We start from the raw sequence: 22298 nt of genomic DNA on the forward strand, positions 1-22298 counted from the left end.
GGCATAAGTTGAAGAGGCATTTTCCCAAAAGCTACTATTTACCACCTTGGTGCTGTTAACTCAGATCATTGTCCTTCGTTGTTAGATAATATTCCAAGTAATTTTTGTGCTCAAAGACCTCTCAGATTTGAAGCAACTTGGGTGAGGGATTTGAGAAGCTTTGAGGTGATAAATCAAGCTTGGTCTAGCGAATTCAAAGGATCAGATGCCTTTAAACTGTGCGGGAAACAAGAAGTAACCTGTGATGCATTAAAGAAGTGGAATACAGAGGTGTTTGGTTTTAGTAATATCAAAATTGCTAGGTTGACTGAGAAAATTAGAAATATCCAAATGAAAGAGACCAGAAACTGGAGATTGAAAGCTCAGTACAAAGATGAGTTGAAAGAGTGGTTGCTTAAAATATCTTTAAGCAACCGCTCATTTTGTAGTTACTCATTCAAAGTGTACGTGTTTACATGTGAATGTATCTTTTTGTAGTTACTATTTCTCCTGGGTTAAGAGAGAGCTTAATTTTATAGCACATTATCTTGTAAAGTGTACATGGGATATTAACAGTGTACTATGCTATAGGAACTCCTTCCTCCCAGCTGAAGTTTGTGATGCTTGGAGGAAAGACTGTTTAATAGAAGTTGGTTTTAGCAACAAGAAATAAATAAATAAAAGTGGGCCTCAAGAATCTTCAGCCGCTGGTGTGATGCAGCCGTGTGATCAGAGCAGTTTTTAAACACCCCTACATCACTTACCAAAAAACAAAAAAAACAAAAAGAAAAAACAAAAACATAAACATAAACAAAAACACAAGGAAAAGCAAGTTTCTTTGTTTTGCAAGGAATTGGCCGAGCTGATTGTTTTCATCTTCATTGGAAGGTGTCGAAGGACCTCGGGTTCTTCGACGAGACAACTTCAAGGTCCTTCGACGAGACAACCTCGTACCACGACTCCCAGAACCTCCTCCATTATCCCGTCTAGATGACTTCGTACCACGACTCCTGGAACCTCCTTCGTTATCCCGCTGTAAGAGACCAACTCCAACTCTAAGCCCTTCAAAACATTTCTCCAAAGTTTGAATAAAAGACTCTGCCAACTGGGCCCTCTGCAAGGATATATGATCTTAGAACCCAACTTCACAAATTGCAAACATAGAATCTACAAAAGATAAAAGAGCAAGAACACACCGAAGAGACCTTTTGGTCCGATTGGGTATAAACAGCTTGTTTTAGAGATTCAATCATCAACATGCACTCATCAAAAAGATCAGCCCCAATCTGCATGAAGAGAACTATAAGGAATGCACCAAAAGTGGAAAGCACTTGGTGAATGCAAAACATACCGGGCCGGTCCATGGAACGTTTGGAGCTTGCTTCGGCCTTTCAAGTTGCATACATCTGATAGATCCATCTTGATTCTTCACTTGGCATGACCACGGAGGAAACTGAGGGTACCTATCCAGGAAAGAACCACTAGGGTCTTCAACATGACTAGAGGGTTGAGAAGCAGTCCTTTCAAGCAATGAACCTTCATAATCAGAACTATGCCCTTCAGAATGAACAGCAAAAGTTTTCCCATCAACTTCAAAATTCACATCTGTTCCCTTTCCAGTTTCAAATAGCTGCCCCAAATTCTGACCAATGTTAGAAGGTGGTACTGCAATAGAGTAGATCTTAGGACCCTTGGTGTATGATCTCACAACACCTACACTACAGTGAACCTTGATACAATCATCTTTGAGGTAGTCAGATGTCTCTAGATCAGTTCTTTTGAAAAATTTCTCGTAACCCCTACAACATCCAACAAACTAAACTATTATACCACATTTGCCACTTGATTACATTAAATGAGAAATGGAGCAAAGGTATACAACTGAAAATGATTGCATGTAGGTCATAAGTATAACATGATAGCATAAAAACATTACGCCCACAAGATGCACATAGTAGTCATTGAATCAAATATAGTTGTCAGCTGAAAAGTCCATGGCAGGTATCACGCCTAATCAACAAGATTTTGTTTTGACAACACAATATATGGTGAACTAATTAGATGTCACAAATATTACATCTTGCTTCTATTAATCTCTTCAATAGCTCAAAATGAAACCATACACAATAAATAAACATTAACGCCACTACATTTTCAAAGTATTCGTCTATGAAATTATATATATCTAGCCAAAGAATTACATATAAGAGAGTTCAAAACTCCTTACAAGTACTCAAAAAGAGTTCATGAATTAGAAAAACACCATCTGTCTGGTTCCATCTAATTCTAATGCGATATGGAATAATAAGATTATTCTACTGATCTCAATTTAATCTCATGGATATGTTTGTTGCAACATTGTTTGTTGCTAAGCTCTCTTGGAATTTATGAGTCTAACAATAGATGCTTGTTGCCTCATATTTTATACATCATTTGTACCTATCAAAAAATATATGTAGGACAACCTAGGCTTCCCACCTAGATTAGTCCTACCGTAGACCTTAGGCTTCCCACCTAAGGTGTTTGGAATCACCACCAAACAAACACAATGCACTCTCTGCAAATAATCTCAATAATAATAATAATAGTCTGTAAAATACAAAAGAAATCATCTGGAGCTTTATATATAGCTTCCAGGAATCACAATGATAAGGATAAACTCTCCTAAACAAATCCTCAACAATCTCAAATACTAATATGATAATCCTAACAATCTTAAATACTAATCCAATTCTAAAAATAAACCCAAATAAAGATAACATAAATGATAAAAAATAATCTCCACAGATGTGCTATCATGTGGTGCCCGCACCAATATATTTTATACATTATTTGGCTTTCTTATGTCATATAGCTAGGAGGCGGTAAAGAGTTCATGTAGCAGATCCCTACTAGTCGAGAAAGTTACTCATCCAGCAAGCTAACATTATATGGAATAAAGGCTTTATTGATTAAAGTAATACACACAAATTTTGAACAGTTTTTGCCAGGAAATTACGTCTTTACATAAACAAGAAGGGGTTCTCATATTAACAATCCTAGCTCAGCTCTAAAATTCAAGCCCAGAAAACCATTACCTATCAAATTCAACAAGCATACCACCACCCACTTGTACATATCAACCTCTTTCAAAACTTCCAGTTCCACAACAACAACAAAAAAAAGAAGTGCCACTTACTATTACTTCAAAAATTCCTAATCTTGCCATTGGTTTCTGTCCACAATTCATGCAATTGCTCTTATACTGAATCAAATTATTATTAACTATAACAATAAAAATGGTAACATTGTGCGTAATTGTGTTTTGTACAAGGCTAGCATCATAGAAGCAATTACTCCCTGTGTCTTATACTAAAGAAACTTTGTAAATGGCATGCGTTTAATTTAAAAAAATAAACATGATAATTTTTCATGAGTCATTAAGTCATTCAAAATGAAGTAGCAAATGCAAGCATGGCTGCATACTATTTTCAAACAAACATCATCCAACAAAGAACCCTTTTAGAGAGAACTTATATACCATACTTTAGGTGCAGTCATACAGTACATTAGGTTCCCCAATTGAATAGCATTGTCCACTAAAGCACAAACAATTCTATCTTTTGATTCTTTTCCCATTACCATATAATTCAAAATAATCATATGTATGAATTTAATTAAGGGAAAAGTTAGTGAACTATTTTAAGAAAATTTTTAAAGTTTTTATGGGAAAAAAAGAAGAAGTAATTAATACTTTGACAGTTTTTTCAATAATCATATAATTTTAAAATAATCATGTGTTTGAATTTAATTAAGGGAAAAGTTAGTAAATCATTTTAAGAAAATTTTTATGAGGAAAAAAAAAAAAGTAGTTAATTTTTCTACAGATTTTCAATTTTCCCGTTAACATGACCCATTTCAAAAAATTATTATGTTTATTGGGTCATGTAACACTCATTAACAAGTGACCTACAGGATTTAATTCATCAACAACTAAGAATGAACTTAGCAAAGAAACAACAATCATGATAATTAACATTAACACACTTGGCAAAAATAAATAAATAACCCACTACATAAACATAACAAACACTATCATAATCATAACAATTATAATCAAGATCACCAAAAAAAAAAAAAAAAAAAGACCCAAATTTAGAAAGAATAATCGATTACCACATTTTACCGCGATTACTGAACGTGTAAGGCCTCTCTTTCCCATCCAGAACGTTATGCCTCTCTTTCCCACTCTGATCCAAAAACTTCAGTTCAAAACGCGCTCTCACATCAGTGCCTTCGCTCGCCAAACCTATAAACAGCGAAACATACGTAGCATTGTCCTGCACATTCTTGTCGTCCGGGTAAAAAAAAATTGTCCAAGAGTACCCGCCGGCGGTGAAAGTATCGGACGCCACCCATTTTCCGATCCCCATACCTCAGTGGCGACTCCAGGAATATTTTTCAGGGTGTTCCTGGGTGGGCTTGCTCTATTACAATTTTTTTTTTTTTAGATTCTCTATTACAATTTTTTCTTTTTTAGATTTTAGTTCAATTTTTTTTTTTTTAGCTTTTTCTTTTTGCTTGAAAGCAATGTTATGAATACTGTTTTGGACACTGTTTCGATTTGTTTAGTGGAACAGAATATTTCGGTACTGATCTATTTCGATGTACCATTTTAGGGTATTTCAGGGTTTCTAAAAAAAATAAAAATAAAAATAATATATATTTATATTTATATTTTCTTATACAACATAAAATTATTGATCCAAATAAATAAACCTCAAATAAAACAAATCGTTTAGTTTTTCTTTTTTGACACTCAGATCATTTAGTTATTACATAACAATTACTGTTTATAATATTAAAACATAAATATGTAATTAAATAATAAAAAACAACAACCAAAAATAGTACAATAAGAAGAAGAAGAAAAGGAAGAAGAAGAAGTAGGGGCGACCTTTGCGATGGCTGGATTTGTTTTTTAGGCATTTGACGCAGGTAATGACATGTTGTGCTGACGAGTTTGTCCGTTTAGGGATTTTTCTTTTTTTCTTCTAAAAACTGGTACCGGCCGAAATGTAACAAATAATCCACCAAAATTTAATTTTGAGAAATGATATGTCCATGGCATTTTCATAACATTTTTACAACAAATTTTAAGTGATAAGTTGTTATTGGTTATTATTGTTGTCATAAAAAAGTAATCTTAGTGCTAGGTTCAAATTTGAACTAATAACAACTAACTATTTATAATTTGTTATGAAAATATTGTAAAAATGTTGTGGACAAAGCATCTCTCTTTAATTTTATTGGCATAAAAAAATTTTGAGGGTGTTCCTATTTTTTTGAGGGTGTTCTTTTTTTTTTTTTTTTTTTTTCAGGTCAGGGTGGTCCTGGGACCACCCTGACGTCTATGTGGCGCCGCCACTGCCATACCTTTCGAGAGCGAGTACCCTGAGATGTTGAACAGGTGGGACCCATACACCGTCTCGGTCATCGACGTCAATGTCGTCGTCGGAGTCGGAGTTGGAGTCGACCAAGACAAAGAAGAAGAAGAAGAAGAAAACATCGGCTGAGAATTAGGAGAGACAATTCGTCGCATTTATAGCAAGGATCTGGGTAGAGATAAAAATTTGGATGTTTGGTTGGTGAGAAAATCTAGTATTTGGTCAATTGTTGGAGAGAGAAATGGTTGGACGATGACTTTGAACTGTGGAATTGACCAGAGAAATGGTGGAACTCAGTAGAAAAAGAAAGAAAGAAAGAAAAAGAGAGAATGAAGAAAAAAAAAAAATTGTTGTTGGTTGTAAAGTGGGTACGAAGAAGAAAGAAAAAAGAAATAGAAAAAAAGAAAAGCAAAAAAAGATAAAAAAATAGTAGGATACTGTTACTTGACAGTGATAGTCAGAAGATAAGTCCAACAAATTTGATTTTTTTTTTAGCATTTTCTCATCATGCTCATCGTTTAATTTTTTTTTTTTTTTGAACGTAAAAGATAGAATTTTATTCAAAGCTAATAGTATAGGTATTACATAACCACCACCAGAGTACACTAGTGGGAGATACGTGGGGCAATGCATGCAGCTGCATGTCCCCGACTAAACAACACACCATGGTCACGTGCAGACCTCAACAAACACAATTTAGGCTTAAAGTACTTATCTAAACTCCAGGACATTTCCGTAGGCATTGTTTCTCCATTGTACGCAGTCATTGACAGAGTCGCTGGTAGTCTTGTAATAGGGTCATCGCACCTCTCAGGATCTGGCAAGGTTGAGCTTGTTTTTTGTCAAAAAGGCACCTGTTTCTAGCCTTCCATATGGACCAGGAAACTATAGCCCATACCTCCAGTTCTTTGGTCGAGAGCACAGCCATCAATTCTCGCACCAGAACGTAGATGTCCTCCGCCTCTGAGCTACGCTTCTGTAGTTTGCCTGCCACCAGCGCCCACACATTCCTAGCCATAGGACAACTCCAAAGTGCATGGGCCACTGTCTCATTCTGTTTCTGACATATTCCACAGACTGGGTCCAATGGCACCTTTCTACGACAGAGATTTGTGCGGGTAGGGAGTATATCAGAGCATGCCCGCCAAACAAAATTCCGTACCTTACGGGGTATGTGTAGCTGCCATATACGATTCCACATCTTCCTATCATCCTGAGTTGATGAATGCTCCCCTTGTTCCTGTTGTTGTTGGCGGACCGCGACTTGATACGCCGTTTTAACCGAGAAAATGCCTTTCTTATTTTCCCTCCAGAGTAGTTCATCCTTGGTGTGTGAGTCCCTGAGATTGATCTGTTGAATGTCCTCCACAGTAGAGTTCATTAAGTTCGTGTGAAGGACATGTTTGTGCCACTACTTTGTGCATAGGTCTAATTATTCAAATTGTGTTTTCAGTTTCCATCATCCAAACTAAAAAATTTGAATTTTTGAGTGATGGAACCAAACATTTAAAATTAAGCCAAACATTACATCATTCATGGTACCTACAAATTTTAGATGACGGATGATGAAAACTGAGTGATATCACACAATTTTTGGACTATTCAAACAAGCTCAAGTGGCCAAAATGTTTTTTTTTGTCACTCTGCATTTTCACTGTAAATTTTTTTCACTGTGTTTTTTTCTTTTTCTTTTTTAAGCATAAAAACATACTTTTTATTTTATTTTATATACTTTAAATATATTTTCTAATTTTTAATTTGATGTGTTTTATATATCATATTTTTTTTCCTTCCAAATCTGTAAAATATATAAATATATATATATATATATATTTATTTATATTTGATGTATTTTTGCATTTCCTTTTCTCTGAAGCCATACATTTTTTCAATCTAAATTTTGCTACAAATTATGGTATCCATTATTAAAAACGAACATACGAGGTATCCATTCTCTTTGTTGTGGATCTTTGAGTTCTTTCCTCCTATGAAGTGGGTCTTTGATATTTTCGACAAATGCAAGAATTTGAATCATGATTAAGAATTAAGAATTTTCTTTTAAAAATATTATATTTTTTAATCCAAATAAGAATATTTTTATTTTAGAGTTCTATTATTTTTATTTTAGAAATATATCGACTTTGATCATCTTTCTTTTAAAACTCTTAAAGTAAGGAAGCACCTTTCTTTTTTTTTCTTTTCATTTTTTTAGTTCTTTGACAATGAATTCAAAATATGAAAGTTGTTTTCGGATCAAAATTTGTATATGAAATCCAAATTGGTTATGCGTTCAAGTTCAACTCATGTTCAAAATAAAATAAAATAAACTAATTTTGAAATTCTAATAGTCATATCAATAATATTCGCTTACAACCCTACAAGTATGATTCATTACGATATGTTTGTATTAACATAAGTATATTTCATCTCAAACCACAGATATTATTCCAAGGTAATTTAAAATTTTTAATACTCATATCAACAATATTGGGTAACAAACCCTACAAGTATTATTCATTTTCCTATGTTTGTATGAATAATATATTTCTTTTCAAACCAAATGTATTGTGCCAAGGTTTTCATGTTACTCTCTCTTTTAATACTTGTATCAACAATATTTGTTTACAACGTTTTAAATGACTAAAGTGAGGTGTATAACTTTTCTTATTTGTAAGACATCCACAAAAATCCTAGAATGATATTGGAAATTTGGAAGTGAATGTGATATCTCTAAAGAGCAAGGACTACAAATTTCCAATAACAGTGAATTTTACAAAATGTCATAATATCCATCAGTACATCATCAAATTAATATACCAATGTCTCCATTAGAATTTACCAAAAAAAAAGAAAAAAAGAAAAATGTTCACTAGATTCCTTGCGATTAAAGCCTCAACAATTAGATGTCACATGTTTCTAGTTGAAAGAAAAAGAAAAAGGAGAAACAAACAAACAAATTGGAAGATAAGAAGCCTAACAAGAATATCACATAGACAAATATCAAGACCCATCATGAATATCACATAGACGGGTGGGTTGCCATCACTGTTGATTGAGCACTCATAAAGTCTCCAATCTCTCTTCCCCCCTCCCCTTCGTTCCTTTCTCACAATGGATTCAGTTCCCAAATTATTAGGCCGAGGGTTTTTTGTTTTTTTGTTTTTAATTAAAGACATGTGGCAACTTACTTTGCAAAAATAATAATATTTTAATATGTCTGTTAGTCTTGTCAGCATTTTCCGTCCACTACTTAACAACAATAATTATTTTGACACAATACCAAAAGGTTAGGAACTAAACTGATACATCTGAAACGTTAGGGACCAAATTGACATTCATTGTAAAGGTTAGGGACCAAATATGTAGTTTAGCTTAACATTTATCATTCTTTGTTTTTCCAATTACCAAATTGTCAAAAGGACATCACAGGAAGTGTTTCTCTCTAGACTAGGTGCTAGCAGCACCAAACCCTAGACTTTTGTAGAACTTATGTTCCCCTTGGTGTGTAGGATTGTTAGTAGGAGAAGGAAAAGCTCTTTTTATCTTAAAAGAGAAGTGTATAAAATTGATCAAGCCATGAAAGCAAAATGCAAGGTGCATTTTTTGCAGTTCATAAGACCCAACATCATTCCATGTAACATTCCCGATTCCACAATATACAGTTAAAAACTAAAAATAATTTTTCTTTTTGACTTAGGCTAGGTTTTTTTTTTTTTTTTTTTTTTTTTTTTTTTTTTTTTTCTTTATCATTCTTTAAAAACTCAAACTAGTTGAGCTAAGTCGTGGAGTACCTTGGAAGGGGATATATTTGGCACAAATGTTTTTGGTTGTTGATGTTCCAATCCAAATAAGTTGATAATGATGATAGTGATGTGGTCACTCACTATGAAGGCAAATTTGGACAAATTACAAGATCTTTCAATTATACTATGTAAAAATAAAATTATATCTTGAGAATATTGATAGCACGACAAGTTCTTTTAGTCGTAAATGAGTGCTTTTGAATTTTGAAGATTTTCATAAGTACTTTTTTTAAAATTTTTTTGATAAGATTAATAAGTACTTTATTCAAATCAAATAATCATGAGTTGCAAAAAATTTCTTACAAGTCTAGTAAGCAAATGATTTTATTCACCTTAAACCAATGGGTAACAATTATACATGTTAGGGTTAAAAAAGAAATACTACTCATTGTGCGGCTTAGTTCTAATTGGGTCTCAAAGAAGCTCGGATCATTTTCATATGAGGATTGGAAATCTTGGGCTCTAAGATTTGATTCCCAACTTCGACACGGAAGACATCATTTCTCCTCATACTTGGCTGTAGTTGTGGCCCAAAGTGAGTGGAGTTGGTTTCTGTGGTACTGTGTTTTGTGGGTGAATACTTTCCTTTCCATGAGGTGCATTGGTTGGAATTGCTAAGGCATTTGCAAAGCCTCAATAGTTCGCTCCCTTAGGGCACTCCTTAAGAGACAAACCTCCAAGTATTGTTTTTAAGTGAGACTAAGGCTGGTGAAGAAACGATGGAAAGGGTCACGAAAGCCATAGGTTTTGCAGAAAAGATTGTTTTAGGCAGTGCCGGTAGATCAGGGGGATTTTGAATGACTTGGAAAAATAACTTCAAAGTAGATGTAGCTGATTTTAATAAAAATGTTGTGGCTGTCAAGATTAATAATGGTACATGTCAACGGGCATTGATTGGGTTTTATGGTCTTCCTTACTCTACTAAGAGAAGAAAGGCTTGGGAGAACTTGGGAGCTATGTTATTAGTTATAGAGGAGCCTTGGGTTTGCCTAGGGGATTTCAATCTAGTAATAGATGATCAAGAAAAAGATAGAGGTAGGAGAGCTAGAACTTCAGCGCCAAATTTATTTTCTCAAGGAATTGATGTTTGACCTGGGGGCCAACGGTAGTCTTTCACATGGACTGAGAAGAGATGGGGTAAAAGTTGTATTAGACAAAGGTTATGGACAGAGGCATTGGTGGCATAAATTGAAGAGGCATTTTCCCAAAAGCTACTATTCACCACCTTGGTGCTGTTAACTCAGATCATTGTCCTTTGTTGTTAGATAATATTCCAAGTAATTTTTGTGCTCCTAGACCTCTCAGATTTGAAGCAACCTGGGTGAGGGATTTGAGAAGCTTTGTGGTGATAAATCAAGCTTGGTCTAGCGAATTCAAAGGATGAGATGCCTTTAAACTGTGCGGGAAACAAGAAGTAACCTGTGATGTTTGGGTTTAGTAATATTAAAATTGCTAGGTTGACTGAGAAAATTAGAAAAATCCAAATGAAAGAGACCGGAAACTGGAGATTGAAAGCTCAGTACAAGGATGAGTTGAAAGAGTGGTTGCTTAAAGTATCTTTAAGCAACCGCTCATTTTGTTGTTACTCATTCAAAGTGTACGTGTTTACATGTGAATGTATCTTTTTGTATTTACTCTCTCCTGGGTTAAGAGAGAGCTTAATTTTGTAGCACATTATCTTGCAAAGTGTACATGGGATATTAACAGTGTACTATGCTAGAGGAACTCCTTCCTCCCAGATGAAGTTTGTGATGCTTGGAGGAAAGACTGTTTGTTTGTTTCTTCTGTTTAATAGAAGTTGGTTTTAGCAACAAAAAAAATATAAAATAAAAGTGGGCCTCAAGAATCTTTGGCCGCCGGTGTGATACAGCCGTGTGATCAGAGCAGTTTTTTAAACACCCCTACATCACTTACCAAAAAACAAAAAGAAAAAAAGAAAAAACAAAAACATAAAACATAAACAAAAATACAAGGAAAAGCAAGTTTCTTTGTTTTGCAAGGAATTGGCCGAGCTGATTGTTTTCATCTTCATTGGAAGGTGTCGAAGGACCTTGGGTTCTCCGACGAGACAACTTCAAGGTCCTTTGACGAGACAACCTCGTACCACGACTCCTAGAACCTCCTCCATTATCCCGCCTAGATGACCTCGTACCACGACTCCCAAAACCTCCTCCATTATCCTGCCTAGATGACCTCGTACCACGACTCTTAGAACCTCCTTCATTATCCCGCTGTGGGGGACCAACTCCAACTCTAAGCCCTTCAAACCATTTCTCCAAAGTTTGAAGAAGAGACTCTGCCAACTGGGCCCTCTGCAAGGATATATGATCTTAGAACCCAACTTCACAAATTGCAAACATGGAATCTACAAAAGATAAAAGAGCAAGAACACACTGAAGAGACCTTTTGGTCCGATTGGGTATAAACAGATTGTTTTAGAGATTCAATCATCAACATGCACTCATCAAAAAGATCAGCCCCAATCTGCATGAAGAGAACTATAAGGAATGCACCAAAAGTGGAAAGCACTTGGTGAATGCAAAACATACCGGGCCGGTCCATGGAACATTTGGAGCTTGCTTCGGCCTTTCAAGTTGCATACATCTGATAGATCCATCTTGATTCTTCACTTGGCATGACCATGGAGGAAACTGAGGGTACCTCTCCAGGAAAGAACCACTAGGGTCTTCAACATGACTAGAGGGTTGAGAAGCAGTCCTTTCAGGCAACGAACCTTCATAATCAGAACTATGCCCTTCAGAATGAACAGCAAAAGTTTCCCCATTAACTTCAAAATTCACATCTGTTCCCTTTCCAGTTTCAAATAGCTGCCCCAAATTCTGACCAATGTTAGAAGGTGGTATTGCAATAGAGTAGATATTAGGACCCTTGGTGTATGATCTCACAACACCTACACTACAGTGAACCTTGATGCAATCATCTTTGAGGTAGTCAGATGTCTCTAGATCAGTTCTTTTGAAAAATTTCTCGTAACCCCTACAACATCCAACAAACTAAACTATTATACCACATTTGCCACTTGATTACATTAAATGAGAAATGGAGCCAAGGTCTACAACTGAAAATGATTGCATGTAGGTCATAAGTATAACATGATAGCATAAAAACATTACGCCCACAAGATGCACATAGTTGTCATTGAATCAAACATAGCTGTCACCTGAAAAGTCCATTGCAGGTATCACGCCTAATCAACAAGATTTTGTTATCACAACACAATATATGGTGAACTAATTAGATGTCACAAATATTAAATCTTGCTTCTATTAATCTCTTCAATAGCTCAGAATGAAACCATACACAATAAATATACATTAATGCCACTACATTTTCAAAGTATTCATCTATGAAATTATATATATCTAGCCAAAGAATTACATATAAGCGAGTTCAAAACTCCTTACAAGTACTGAAAAAGAGTTCATGAATTAGAAAAACACCATCTGTCTGGTTCCATCTAATTCTAATGCGATATGGAATAATAAGATTATTCTACTGATCTCAATTTAATCTCATGGATATGTTTGTTGTAACATTGTTTGTTGCTAAGCTCTCTAAAAATTTATGAGTCTAACAATAGCTGATTGTTGCCTCATATTTTATACATCATTTGTACCTATCAAAAAATATATTTTATACATTATTTGGCTTTCTTATGTCATATAGCTAGGTGGCGGAAAAGGGTTCATGTAGCAGACCCCTACTAGTCGAGAGAGTTACTCATCCAGCAAGCTAACATTATATGTAATAAAGGCTTTATCGATTAAAGTAATACACACAAATTTTGAACAGTTTTTGCCAGGAAATTACGTCTTTACATAAACAAGAAGGGGTTCTCATATTAACAATCCTAGCTCAGCTCTAAAATTCAAGCCCAGAAAACCATTACCTATCAAATTCAACAAGCATACCACCACCCACTTGTACATATCAACCTCTTTCAAACTTCCAGTTCCACAACAACAACAAAAAAAAGAAGTGCCACTTAATATTACTTCAAAAATTCCTAATCTTGCCATTGGTTTCTGTCCACAATTCATGCGATTGCTCTTATACTGAATCAAATTATTATTAACTATAACAATAAAAACAGTAACATTGTGCATAATTGTGTTTTGTATAAGGAAATTATTATGTACTCTCAGAGTACCATAAATGCATACTCCCTCCTTTCACATAAATGGTGGGTCTCACTAATTAAATTCATAGTGAGACCTACCATTTATGTAAGAGGGGAAGGAATACGCATTTATGGTATTTCAGGAGTACCTAATAATTTTCTGTTGTACAGGGCTAGCATCATATAAGCAATTACTCCCTGTGTCTTATACTAAAGAAACTTTGTAAATGGTATGTGTTTAATTTTAAAAAATAAACATGATAATTTTTCATGAGTCATTAAGTCATTCAAAATGAAGTAACAAATGCAAGCATGGCTGCATACTATTTTCAAACAAACATCATCCAACAAAGAACCCTTTTAGAGAGAACTTATATACAATACCTTAGATGCAGTCATACAGTACATTAGGTTCCCAAATTGAATAGCATTGTCCACTAAAGCACAAACAATTCTATCTTTTGATTCTTTTCCCATTACCATATAATTCAAAATAATCATATGTTTGAATTTAATTAAGGGAAAAGTTAGTAAACCATTTTAAGAAAGTTTTTATGAAAAAAGGAAAAAAAAAAAAAGTAATTAATACTTTGACAACTTTTTCAATAACCATATAATTTCAAAATAATCATGTGTTTGAATTTAATTAAGGGAAAAGTTAGTGAACCATTTTAAGAAAGTTTTTATGAGGAAAAAAAAAAAAGTAGTTAATTTTTCCACAGATTTTTCAATTTTTCCCGTTAACATGACCAATTTCAAAAAATTGTAATGTTTATTGGGTCATGTAACACTCATTAACAAGTGCCCTACAGGATTTAATTCATCAACAACTAAGAATGAACTTAGCAAAGAAACAACAATCATGATAATTAACATTAACACACTCAGCAAAAATAAATATATAACCCACTACATAAACATAACAAACACTATCATAATCATAACAATTATAATCAAGATCACCAAAAAAAAAAAAAAAACCCCAAATTTAGAAAGAATAATCGATTACCACATGCTACCGCGCTTTCTGAACGTGTAAGGCCCCCTATCGAACTGGGTATCGAAATAAACCTTATGCCTCTCTTTCCCACTCTGATCCAAAAGCTTCAGTTCAAAAAGCGCTCTCACATCAGTGCCTTCGCTCGCCAAACCTATATACAGCGAAACATACGTAACATTGCCCTGCACATTCCTGCCGTCCGGGTAAAAATAAATTGCCCAAGAGTACCCGCCGGCAGTGAAAGTATCGGACGCCACGCATTTTCCGATCCCAATACCTTTCAAGAGCGGGTACCCTGAGATGTTGAACAGGTGGGACCCATTCACCGTCTCGGTCATCGACGTCGATGTCGTCGTCGGAGTCGGAGTTGGAGTCGACCCAGACAAAGAAGATGAAGAAGAAGAAAACATCGGCTGAGACTTAGGAGAGACAATTCGTCTCATTTATAGCAAGGGATCTGGGTAGAGATAAAAATTTCGATGTTTGGTTAGTGAGAAAATCTAGTATTTGGTCAATTGTTGGAGAGAGAAATGGTTGAACGATGACTTTGAACTGTGGGATTGACCAGTGAAATGGTGGAACTCGTTAGAAGAAGAAGAAAGGAAGTAAGAAAGAAAGAGAGAAAGAAAAAGAAAGAATGAAGAAAAAGAAGAAAAAAAATATATATATTGTTGGTGGTGGAGTGGGCATGAAGAAGAAAGAAAGAAGTAGAGAAAAAAAAAAAGAAAAAAAAGAAAAAAACCCGGTGGAACTCAGAGTAGAAGAAAGAAAGAAAGGAAAAGGTAAAGATAAAAAAGTGGCATGATACTTTTACTTAACAGTGACAAGTTAGGAAAATAAAGCCTCACAAATTTTATTTTTTTTACTATTTTGTCACTGTCACAGTATCACTCAACATACATAATTTGAAAACACCACAATTGTGTTTTCAATTTCTATTATTTAAACTCAAAATTTTGAATTTTAAAGTGACGGAAACAAACAGCTAAAATCAAACTAAACACTGCTCGTTTGGCTTGAAGCATCACTCAAACTCACTTTTCATAAATCAGTTTTCATAACTCAAAAACTAAACTCAATTCTCCTATCTCTTCTTTATTTCTTACTTAACTCACACTACAATTCGTTTGGGTAAAAAACTGGGTTTAGATTTCTTCACAAAAACTCAAATTTCACTCCAACATGTGGAGCCCACATGTCAAATTGGGTCAGATTTTTATAAAGTTCCAGCCACTTTTTTTTCCTGACCCGCGTGTCTCTTTCTTTCTCCCCCACTTCTCTTTTTTTCCCTCCCAAGCTCCTCTGTTTCTCCTTGATAAACATAAACAGATTTTTTATAAACGGTTCTTTTCCTTTTGTCACCCTTCCATTACCTCATACCATTACAAGTGATGAATATTGAATACCCAGAAATCATAAAATGATTTTTTTAACAAAAGATGAGAGGCCAACAATACAGCAATCCAGATCCTTGTGTTTAATCGGTTCATGTTTAATTGTTTATACTTGCAAAAAATTCTGTAACAAATCCCTTGTCTAATCTACAACAAACAAACGCATTACCATTTTTGAGTGGCAATTTTTAAGAAAAAAGACTCTTTTTTTTACTCCTATGTTTAAAAATCCCTTTACTTCTTGACTCTTGAGATACGAAATAATCAACAAATAACAAAACCAAGTCAGACCAAAGAAATTTTGTGAATTTTCTTGAGATACGGAATTTTCTGGGTTCATTTTCCAAAGCTTAACCTAAAAAGTTTTGTTCACTAAAACTTTACACCACACCCACACAGCAAACCAAAACTGAAAACACACCTTCAACACAATGAACAAGTGACAAACCCAGAAAATTCACAATACTCAAACCCAAAAAAAATTCACAAAACCAAAACCCAAACCCATAGAAAATTCACAATACCCAAACCCACCATGGCTCTGATTAGATTTTGCTCACGTCCCACATCCATACCCACAGCCACACCACAACCACGGCCACCACTAGATCGGCTACCCAAAGTCGCAAACAGAGAGTGAAGCATGAGAGAGAGAGGGACGAACGGATGGTGAGAGAGAAATCCAAGAGAGAGAGCGATCGATCTTACCGTTGATAGTCAACATCAATTTAAGCAAAAAAAAAAAATTTTCCAATGCTTAAAGAAGAGAGAAGTGAGGAATAACATAGGCAAAGGGAAGAAGCTGCGTGAACCGGAGAAGAAAGAAAGAAAGAAATAAGATAAGAAAAGCAGTTGGTTGGGTCTGACATTTGAACGTGACGAGGCATAAGAGTGAGTCCCATTAATAATATGTTATTACCAAAATGTCACTTAAATACTCGTCCGTTTGGTATATGTCTTTAAACACGAGTTTTCAGTTTTTAAGACTCTAAAAAAAAAATGTTTTCAGTTTTTAAATAATATTACATACATTTTGTCATTTTCACACATTTTTTTATCCACACATATATCCAAAAAATACAAATAACATTATTAAAACAACGTTACCAAATAGCCTCCTGATATCTCAGTTTTCAGTTTTTGGAAACTCCTAAAATCTGTTTTCGATTCTCATAACACTAACTCAATTTTTTTTTGAGTTTTGAGTTATGAAAACCAAACAACATACTTTGAGTGGGTCCCACAATTTTTGAGTTTTGAGTTATCAAAACTGAGTTATATAACTCAAAACTCCCCAAACCAAATGGGCTTTACATCATTTGTGAGACCTACAAGTTTTGGATGATGAACCATGAAAACTGAGTGATATTACTCAGTTTTTGGACTATCCAAACAAGCTCAAGTGGCTATCTGTTTGGTATATCTGTTTGAGCAACAATTTTCACATTTCAAACACACTTACACACACTTTTTCACTTACACTTATTTAAAAGAACTACAAAAATCTCACCTTAAACTACTCTACCAAACACAAATGTTTTTTTTTTTTTCCACTGTTTTTTTTTTTCTTTTTCTTTTTTAGCATAAAAACATACTTTTTATTTTATTTTATTTTATATACTTTAAATATATTTTCTAATTTTTTGATGTGTTTTATATATCAGATTTTTTTCCTTTCCAAATTTGTAATATATATATATATATATATGATATATTTTTGCATTTCCTTTTCTTTGAAGCCATATATTTTTTCAATCTAAATTTTGCTACAAATTATGGTATCCATTATTACGAACATACGTGGTATCCATTCTCTTTGTTGTGGATCTTTGAGTTCTTTCCTCCTATGAAGTGGGTCTTTGACATTTTCGACAAATGCAAGAATTTGAATCATGATTAAGAATTAAAAGTTTTCTTTTAAAAAAATTATATTTTTTAATCCAAATAATAATATATTTATTTTAGAGTTCTTTTATTTTTATTTTAGAAATATAACGGCTTTGATAATCTTTCTTTTAAAACTCTTAAAGCAAGGAAACACCTTTCTTTTTTTCTTTTCATTTTTTTTTAGTTCTTTGACAATGGATTCAAAATATGAAAGTTGTTTTTGGATCAAAATTTGTATATGAAATCTAAATTGGTTATGCGTTCAAGTTCAACTCATGTTCAAAATAAAATAAAATAAAATAAACTAATTTTGAGATTCTAATACTCATATCAATAATATTCGCTTACAACCCTACAAGTATTATTCATTACCATATGTTTGTATTAACGTAAGTATATTTCATCTTAAACCACATATATTATTCCAAGGTAATTTAAAAATTTTAATACTCATATCAACAATATTCGGTAACAAACCCTACAAGTATCATTCATTTTCCTAGGTTTGTATGAATAATATAATTCTTTTCAAGCCAAATGTATTGTGCCAAGGTTTTCATGTTACTCTCTCTTTTAATACTCGTATCAAAAATATTCGTTTACAACATTTTAAATGACTAAAGTGAGGTGTATAACTTTTCTTATTCATAAGACATCCACAAAAATCCTAGAACGATATTGGAAATTTGGAAGTGAATGTGATATCTCTAAGGAGCAAGGACTGCAAATTTCCAATAACAATGAATTTTACAAAATGTCATAATATCCATCAGGACATCATCAAATTAATTACCCCTCGTTTTGTAAGTATCTAATACAGAATCATATTCATCCTCCATGTGGCCAATAATATACCAATGTCTCCATTAGAATTTACCCAAAAAAAAAAATGGCCATCAGATTCCTTGCGATTAAAGCCTCAACAATCAGATGTCACATGTTTCTAGCTGAAAGAAATAGAAAAGGAAAAACAAACAAACAAATTGGAAGATAAGAAGCCTAACAAGAATATCACATAGACAAATATCAAGACCCATCAGGAATATAAGGGAGGAGCTCTAACCAGATAACCAAATTTGCATGGAAGATAGATAGTAAAAAGCAATAATGAAAATAACATATAAGCCCTTTAAGCTGATCTAAAAGAGAAAACAAAAAATTACTGAAAAAAAAAAAAAAAAAAGAATCTAAGATTAACACAAAATTAGAGAGAGACATCATTTTTTCAGGTCCAACTGAAGTGACCTAACTCAGCATGATCAACTCGATCTTTTTGTTTAAAAAGACTTACCTCTACAGGAAACTCCAAGAAAGAATGCAGAAATCAACAATTAGGTGGATTTACAATTAAACAAATACAAAGGTGGACCATCTAGAGAGATTCTTTTATAAATAAAAATTAGGCTCATCAAGGAATATGTATATACTTTACATCTATTACTTCTTTCTAAACGAAAAGCCTCTACAATATACAAATTTTGATGCTGAAAAGTAATAAGTACTTACAACAATTAGCTTATACATTCGTAGGATCTATTTGGAATTTGCTTATTTTGCTGAAAGTATTGTAGATAAAGGTAAAAGTTAATTGAAATAGTATATTGGGACCCATGAATAGTATCAAAAAGTGCAATGGGGCCTATGAATAGTAGCAAAAATAAGCTAAATAATAAAATAAACTAGTTTTTTTTTTTTTTTTTTAATTTGGAGCCAAACACCCACGTAGAATCCATTACTGACTTGAAGGTTTGAAACGAACATTATTGCTTTGGAAGCAGCCTGATTGGCTACAGAAATAACAGACAGGTGGTGTCGACAAGCCCTAATAATCACCCAATAACTGTAAGCTGGAAACTAATTCCTTGCCACGCTTTCCTAGAACCTGTTTTTACTATCCTTTAATTGGTGGGCTGTGTTTACTTTCATGAATAAGTTCACATTCTTCTTCCACAATAATATTAGCAACCACAAGTGTTGTAATGGGAAATAAGATGAACAAACACATATCTAGGCAAGGCATAGGACTCTCACACAGATCCCTCTCCTAAAAAGAAGTAAGACAAAGGCAGATTAATGTAAATATCTAGAAACAGAAATTATAAAGTGTTGGAAAAATACATGTTTGTATCGCATACAAAACATAGACAGCGGAAAAATTTATGGATCTACTTCATTCTCTATTGATAACATGTACTATGTAAATTTCAAAATTCAAGAATAAGAGAGCGTACCTTGATGTGGTGAAATTCAAAAACTAAAGATTAGAAGTATTTGAGAACACTTTTAATCTTCACTCCAATTCCAATTAATGCCCAAGAAGTGTGGTCTCTCAATCAGTTTTCAAGAGAGAATAAGAGAGTGACTTACACTCACATACACACCATTTCGTCTAACCCAAAATTATGTATGTTTCTCTCTTTATATCTAACTGATTATCTAATTGGGCTAGCTTTTTAAGCCATTCCAAATGGGCTTTAGTATGTGGTTTGGAATGAGACCAAAAGTGAACAAATAAGACTCTAGCTCAAATGGGCCTTAGGCTTTTCTGTCAACTCTTGACAAGTCCAAAGTTATCATTAATTATATTTAGTACCACTATATAAATATAATTTCACTCTAGACCTTATTAATATATAATATCCCAAGATTTTATTATACATGCAACTTCTTTATAAAATATTCGTAGTAATACAAAGTCATGAATGTAGACTGCCACTTTGAAGATTATTACATCTTAATCCTTGAGTACCCAGTTTAATCCTTTAAGTTATTCATCATATATTTATGAAATCCAATTTCATAAATATATACTTTAGTAACTCCTTACTAAAGTGGTTAGGCCTAACACTCTGAATAATCAAACCTATTAAACTTATCTCAAGGGAATATTTTATATCTTCGTTAAGAGATTACGAATTCCATCTTGAGAATATATATTCCATCAACACTAAATATGACTGCCCAACATATTGAGATTTTAATCGTGACTTTAGATTTCACTCTTGATATATTAAAACAACTTACACTTCATGATTAGGTCCATTGTTCTCTCAGGATTAAGAGTTCATATAAATAGAAGTCGTGAGATTTATTATTCATTTGACAGTCGTTAGGAGAATAATAAATCTCACAACGGTCCAGTTCAATATGTCTTAACTCTTAAAACATATCAACATATTAACTAGAAATCTCCACTTCCATGATCAAGAAAAATTATCTTAATTGATATGTTATAGTTTTCGCAGATAAAATGCCCAATTTTATTACTAACTGCGAACTAAAATTCTAAGTTTACAAAGAACTTGTGATCTATATCTTTTGTGACTAAGTCACATAAATCACATACTATGCATTTCATGGACTATATGATAATGTACAAATATTTATGTTACCATTATTTTAGATAATAATAAAACAACTTTATTAATCACAACATTAAGTCATACATAATGTTATACATAGCATCATACAATAGGATTTAAGGGCACTAATCCTAACAATCTCTCACTTGCCCTAAAGACTATTATGCATTAATTTAACTCCCATTACCTCAAAATGTGACTCAAAAGTCCTTTGGGGTAAGGCTTTGATAAAGGGATCAGCTAGATTACTTGCACTATCAATCTTTGCTACTACTACATCTCCTCGAGCAACAATGTCTCGAATGATGTGGTATTTTCTTTCTATGTGCTTTCCTTTTTTTGTGATTCCTTCAATCCTTTAATTGTGCAACCGCTCCACTATTGTCACAGAACAACAACACCAAGATCAGAAAGGAATTTCTTGTGCCAAACAGCTTCCTTTGCCACTTCACAAGTAGCAACATATTTAGCTTCCATGGTGGAGTCAACAATACAAGATTGCTTAACACTCCTACAATTTATGGCCCCACCTCCACGGTGGACACACAACTTGAAGTGGACTTTCTGAAATCAAGATCTAACTGAAAATCTGAATCTGTATAACCAATGGGAATCAAATCCTCACTATGGTAAACAAGCATATAATCTCTCATTCTCCTTAGATACTTAAGAATATGCTTTACAGCTTGCCAATGTTTAAGTCCTGAATTTGATTGATATCGGCTAACCATGCCAACTGAATAACAGATATCTGGTCTAGTACATAGCATGGCATACTTGAAACTTCCCATTGCAGAAGCATAGGGAACTTGTCTTATCATATTTTCTTCCTCAAGAGTCTTAGGCCTTTGGTCATTAGATAGAGAAACTCCATGTCTGAAAGGAAGTAATCCTTTCTTGGAGTTTTGCATGCTAAAATGTTCTAGAACCTTATCTATATATCTAGCTTGTGACAAACCTAACATCCTATTCTTTCAATCTCACCAAAGCTTGATCCCTAGAATAAAGTTAGCTTCGCCCAAGGCCTTCATATCAAATTGACTTGACAACCAAACCTTTACTGATGACTGTTGACACCTCATTTTGCAACCAGCAGTTAACCTCACTTAGAGGGTAAAATGGTAATTTTGCCTTGAAAATATGCATCTTGATTCTAGTCATTATATCCTTAATCTTATTTTACTAAAATGATCTTGATATTGTAATGATCAAATTAACTGGTCATAAGCCCTAATTGGACCACCAGATTGAAAGTTATCATCAAATCAAGTTTTAATGGCTGAAATGCACTATCACAAATTGAGTC

At 33.7% G+C, this 22298-nt stretch overlaps 2 protein-coding genes and 1 long non-coding RNA gene across 17 annotated transcripts in view; 1 reads left to right on the forward strand and 2 right to left on the reverse strand.

Annotated features, from left to right (window-relative positions):
- Positions 1–562: 562 nt before the first annotated feature.
- LOC126699085 (BTB/POZ and MATH domain-containing protein 2-like) overlaps positions 563–22298 on the reverse strand; it is a 47421-nt gene continuing 25685 nt past the window's right edge. Inside the window, exons 1-5 of one of the 14 annotated variants that reach the window (XR_007646680.1) lie at positions 14359–14792; positions 11758–12205; positions 11603–11692; positions 11047–11520; positions 563–668 (exon numbers count right to left, since the gene is read on the reverse strand). Coding sequence is in view for 13 of the 14 variants with exons in the window: in XM_050396643.1 (XP_050252600.1) it covers positions 11119–11520; positions 11603–11692; positions 11758–12205; positions 14359–14792 (1374 nt within the window). In the remaining variant the exon portion in view is untranslated. Of the gene's footprint in view, positions 669–10850; positions 11521–11602; positions 11693–11757; positions 12206–14358; positions 14793–22298 lie in introns of those variants that run through there. The other 13 variants (XM_050396655.1, XM_050396652.1, XM_050396651.1 and 10 more) reach the window with 13 other exon arrangements.
- Positions 634–5748, reverse strand: LOC126699086 (uncharacterized). Of its 2 annotated transcripts, none has more exons than XM_050396658.1 (5): positions 5395–5748; positions 4138–4393; positions 1331–1778; positions 1176–1265; positions 634–1093 (listed from the first exon to the last, which is right to left on the reverse strand). In XM_050396658.1, exons 1-5 carry the CDS (start codon positions 5558–5560, stop codon positions 740–742), a joined length of 1314 nt encoding a protein of 437 aa, XP_050252615.1. In that variant the 5' UTR covers positions 5561–5748; the 3' UTR covers positions 634–739. The 2 variants fall into 2 exon arrangements, with proteins under 2 accessions (XP_050252615.1, XP_050252614.1); XM_050396657.1 differs by having other exon boundaries at positions 4135–4393.
- On the forward strand, positions 5386–14946 carry LOC126699089 (uncharacterized). Its single transcript, XR_007646681.1, has 2 exons — positions 5386–5428; positions 14661–14946. It is a non-coding gene; the product is annotated as an uncharacterized LOC126699089 (long non-coding RNA).

The sequence above is a fragment of the Quercus robur genome, chromosome 9 (genome assembly GCF_932294415.1).
Source record: "Quercus robur chromosome 9, dhQueRobu3.1, whole genome shotgun sequence".
Lineage (NCBI taxonomy): Eukaryota > Viridiplantae > Streptophyta > Magnoliopsida > Fagales > Fagaceae > Quercus > Quercus robur.